Below are 5166 nucleotides of genomic sequence, written 5' to 3' on the forward strand. Positions count from 1 at the left end.
TATATATATTTTCACTGCAAAAGGTTTTACTATTTTTGAGGGGGAGGCAAAAAAAATTACACAAACCAGTGGATTGAGATTAAAAGAAAAATACAGTCTAAATATTAATGACAGCAACAAGATTAGTATCCAATATATTCTTTCATGGAACAGAAAAGAGAGAAAGCAATTCCATAGAAATGGGGAAAGGACATATATAATCAAACTATAAAAAACAATGAAAAAGGTTTACAAATTTATGAGAAGATACGTCAACTCTACTAGACAAGAAAATGCAATTTAAAATCGCTGCGGTGTGCTACTATCTGACTGACATACTTGTAAAATATTACCACATTTCCTGGTGGAAGTGCTGAGAGAGAGAAAGGTAATTTCACCATGCCTGTGGTGATGTAATTACAGTTTTTGCAAAAACCATTTGATATTAAACAAATACCACTTTCTTTAAATTTATTCTTTTGAAATAAATTGGCGTATCAAGATGTATGCACTGGGGCTGGAGAGATGGCTCAGTGGAATAAGCGCTTCCCTGGCAAGCGCAAGGGTCTGAGTTCAATCCCCGGTTCTGAAAAAAAAAAAAGATGTATGCACAATAATAATATTTTTAGCATGGTTTTTGGTGATTAAAAATCTAAAAAATAGTGAATCCACTAATAGTGAAGTGCTTGGGCATAACATGATCCATCCACAGACCAGGATATGGAAGATACTTCAACAATGCGTGTGACTTGTATGTATTTCCACTAGCAGACCAGACCATTCCTCTAGCTCAGGAGAGCACCCTGCACCCTGCCTGCTCAAAACACCCATCATCTCTGCTCTTATTGCAGTTTTTTCGGTTCCATATTTTCCTTGCTCCAGTCAAAATGTACCTGGATTGTAGAGTTAAGTTTATGGTTATGAATAAAACTAAATAACGGTTAAAAAAACAAACTTTTTAAAAAAATTAATTTTATTGAGAAACAAATAGCAATGAGACAGTTTCAAAACCAATTAGTAGGATAGTTTCAATAATTAATACATTGCAAATTGTTGTCTTTGTAGCAGTTATTCATAGTACAAGATGCAGACATGATATTCTGTCCAAAAAGTATTAGTACAAATCTTTCTTCTCATTGAATTAAGAGAAAGTAGCTGTATATCTATTCTAACTATTTTCTATGTATAGATACAAAATGGTCCTTCATAACCATTTCTTTTTTTTCATAATTTTATTGATAAACAAATAGCAATGAGACAGTTTCAAATCAAATCACTAGGACAGTTTCAATAATTAACACACTGCATACATTCTTCTTAGTGGTTAATTGTTGTATAAGATGCAGACTTGAGATCCTATTTACAAACACCATTAGAACAAATCATTCTATTCATTAAGAGAATGTAACTATATATCTATCCTAACCACTTTGAATACACAGATACAAAATGGACATTCATCTGTATACCCTTTTTTAGTTAAGTTCCATCATTTGAATATTATAGGTGTGTAAACTCAGCAAAATATTCTAAAAGAGTCCAGTAGTCCATAATAGCATTGGGTCCAGGTCTATGCACTAAAGTAAAGTCAAAATGGATTAAAGATCTAAACATTAAAGCAGAGACACTAAATTTCCTGGAAGAGAAAGTAGGAGGAACTCTTGAAGACAAATTTTTTAACTAACAATAGTTAGAGATCAAAAATCTGTACTTTGTGCATCAAGTGTGAAGCCTCAACAAATGTGCTTGAGTACATAAGAAACTAGGAGAATATGGGCACGTGCATGGCGGGATATACACATGAGATGGCTTGGGAGGGATGGTGGCAGACAAGGAAAAGTTAGCAGGAAGAAGAAAGGTAAGGGGAAGTGATTGGAAATCAACTGCATAAAGTCCTGCATCATCATAGAGGGCAAGACATAAAATTGCATGTGTGTGAGGACATGCACATAGAATTTTTGGAAGATATTTTATACATCATTTCCTATGTTAACAGGTATTTACAAATTAAAGAAGCTCATTGCCAAATTGAAACATGGAAAGTTTTCTGTTTTATCTATGCTAGGGGATGTATAATTCCTGAGGTAAAATTTGAATACAGTGTCAGCTCTAAAAGTATGAGTGTAAAAACACCTCCATTGATGTAGAAGCAATTTAAAAACAAATCTGTGTTTCCTAAAGGATTTTAATTACAGAGAGATTTCTGAGAAAGCTTCACAATTAAATCCCAGAGAACTTGATGCTTAGGATAAAATGATCTACAAAATGATACTTGTTTAATTGATAGAAAAGAATACTTCTTGGGCTTTGTTTTTGTAATTTAATTATCACAGCTGGGAAAATCCTAATTAAAAATCATGGTCTTTAACTCTCAGAGCGACTCAAAGACTGATTTATAAATGTTCTGAGCTGTTCTTTGCACAAGAGGAGTGAGCTTTGGTTTATAGCTATTTCATCCTGAAGCAACAAAACCGTTTCTCTTTGGGGAATGGTAGCAGATAAAACCAAAAGAACAGTCCTGAAGACTCCAGAAATAAGGAGGGTGAGCACTGAGTCCTCACACTGTCAGGTCCTGTGAACGTTTCTGCTTTTCTGAGGAAAGAAGAAAGAAGAAGTTCTGCTGAGATGACAGAATTTGCAGGGCATCCAATTTCTTTGTTCTCTAACAAGTTTCTTGTGGAGGACACAGTGTTTCCGAGGCTCATTTAATGACTTTCTTGCTATGCATGCTTGGAAGGCAAAGACAATCTGTGTCTGTTTCCTTAAGTCTGCAGTGGACTTAGTGCCAAGGCGTCCAGGCTGCTCTCAGCTCAGGGAGCCAGAGTGTGAAGAGTAAAGATTAACAAACATAAACTGGAGGAGACGTTAGCCACAAACAAGCAGAAAAAACAGACTCTGCACTGCTACGCCTCTTTACACATTTCTCCAGTGTGGTAACATGTGCTTCCATCGCCCTTGCAACCACTTGTCTTGTACCAGCAGTGCCAAATCTAGCTTCCTAGAAAAGAAACTAAACCTTTGTGGAATCTCTGGACTCCTTGGATCCAGAAGCCAATGGGCAGAGTGCTACAAGGCAAATTTGGATCCTGCCTCAAATATAACTCCACTTTCTTGTGTTTCAGATCCTGTTTGAAGAGAATGGACATTGGAAACAGTTCCTTGGTTACTGAGTTTATCCTGGTGGGTTTAACAGAACATTCAGAGACAAAGCTCCCTTTCTTCTGCCTTTTCCTAGGAATCTGCATTGTCACTGTGGCAGGAAACCTGGGCTTACTCACTCTGATCAGATTGAATTCTCACCTTCACACTCCCATGTACTATTTCCTTTTCAATTTATCATTTGTTGACCTCTGTTACTCTTCTGTTATTACCCCCAAACTGTTGGTAAACTTTGTGTCAAAGATCAATACCATTTCCTATGAAGGATGCATGACGCAACTCTTTTTTTACTGTTTCTTTGTCAGTGCAGAATGTTATGTGTTGACAGTCATGGCCTATGATCGCTATGTGGCCATCTGCAAGCCCCTGCTATACACAGTGACCATGTCACCTTGCGTCTGCTCCCTGTTGGCTGTGATTGTGTATGTGGGTGCATTCGTTGGTGCCTGGGCTCACACAGGGTGCATGCTGAGGTTGACTTTCTGTGAAGCCAACACCATCAACCACTACATGTGTGACATCCTTCCCCTGCTGGAACTCTCTTGCACCAGCACTCAGGTCAATGAGCTGGTGGTGTTCATTGTTGTAGGCTTTGATGTGGGTGTGCCCAGCCTCACTATAATTGTGTCCTATACATTCATCCTCACTAGCATTCTTCGCATCCATTCTACTGAAGGAAGATTTAAAGCCTTTAGCACTTGCAGTTCACATATAATTGTTGTTTCTGTTTTCTTTGGGTCAGGGACATTCATGTACCTTCATCCTTCTTCTGTCTTGTCTATGGACCAGGGGAAAGTGTCTACTGTGTTCTATACCATTGTGGTACCCATGCTCAACCCGCTCATCTACAGCTTCAGGAACAGGGAGGTTAAAGTTGCCCTGAAAAAAACCGTTAGTAGGAAAATATCCTCCATCTGAGAACAGTGTCATTTGTCATACAAGAATACAGATTTCCCTCTTCTCACATACCAGCACAGAATTTTCTCACATGAAAAAATGAGGAATAAAAGAAAGAAGGTTGGCCTTGGATTCAGAAAGCTGGATTGAAAACCCTGAACAATAAAGACATTTCACTATTTAATAAGATTAGTACATTAAGTTAATGCACATTAAATAGTGTAGCCCAGAGCTGAGGCCTCATGATTATGAGATTTATCATCTCATTCTTTCCTTTTTTTTTCTTTCCTCTTTCCCTCTCTCATTTTTCTGCTTATATTTTACAGAGAATTTTACACCTTAAAAAACAGATTTACTAGTTCATTATCAATTATGTAAAGAATTCCTTCTTGGATAAATTCAGCATTCACATCTAAGCTTTGCCTATATAAAACTTGCTGTTACAATGAAAACATAGTCACTTACCTAATTGCTAAAACTTCAAATAGGATCCTCTTTCATTACTCTTTTTACTCATTACCACTCACATGATTTCCCCAGCACTCAGTGCCCTGATTATGGAGAAATTCTAGAACGTTCCCTCGCAGTGTGCTTCTCCTAGTATCACCTGGTGCCATGATTATACCTCCCATGGACCTGTCTTTCTTGTGTGAGCAGACCCAATGCAGCTGTGACAGTCAGCACTGTGCCCACCGCCACCCCTTAGCTGACAATACCATCATCTTTCTGCTTGTTTGCCTTGCTCAGCTTGCCCATCTGGCAGATCTGAGGTCATCACAGTCTCTGGGAAGACTTTCAACACTGAAGGACAATGTCAGATGACTTTGGGGTATGTTCTTATGGCATTCTGTGCTTACACAATAGGACACAGCTTCATTGCATCAAAAGCCCTTTCCCCTTGAATGTACCCTCCACTAGACCATGGGTGAAAATTATGTGTTTCCTCCATCTCTTATCCCCATTGCATGGTTTCAATTCCCTGGTAAAGCAAAACTCAATAAATATTACAATTATCCCATAATCTGATCCTGTTTACTTAATTCCAAGAAAATTCTAAGACATTCATTTCAAGAAATGCATTACATAAGGAAGACCTATCTAACCTGGCTTTTGAAAATAATGAAAGAATCA

General features: G+C 37.8%; 1 protein-coding gene across 1 annotated transcript; it reads left to right on the forward strand.

Moving 5' to 3' along the window:
* Positions 1-3114: 3114 nt before the first annotated feature.
* LOC101584295 (olfactory receptor 145-like) lies at positions 3115-4056 on the forward strand. Its single transcript, XM_004636501.3, has one exon. It carries the CDS (start codon positions 3118-3120, stop codon positions 4054-4056), a length of 939 nt encoding a protein of 312 aa, XP_004636558.1. The 5' UTR covers positions 3115-3117.
* The last annotated feature ends 1110 nt before the right edge of the window (positions 4057-5166 follow it).

This window comes from Octodon degus, unplaced genomic scaffold (genome assembly GCF_000260255.1).
Source record: "Octodon degus isolate 3935 unplaced genomic scaffold, OctDeg1.0 scaffold00080, whole genome shotgun sequence".
In the NCBI taxonomy this organism is placed as follows: domain Eukaryota; kingdom Metazoa; phylum Chordata; class Mammalia; order Rodentia; family Octodontidae; genus Octodon; species Octodon degus.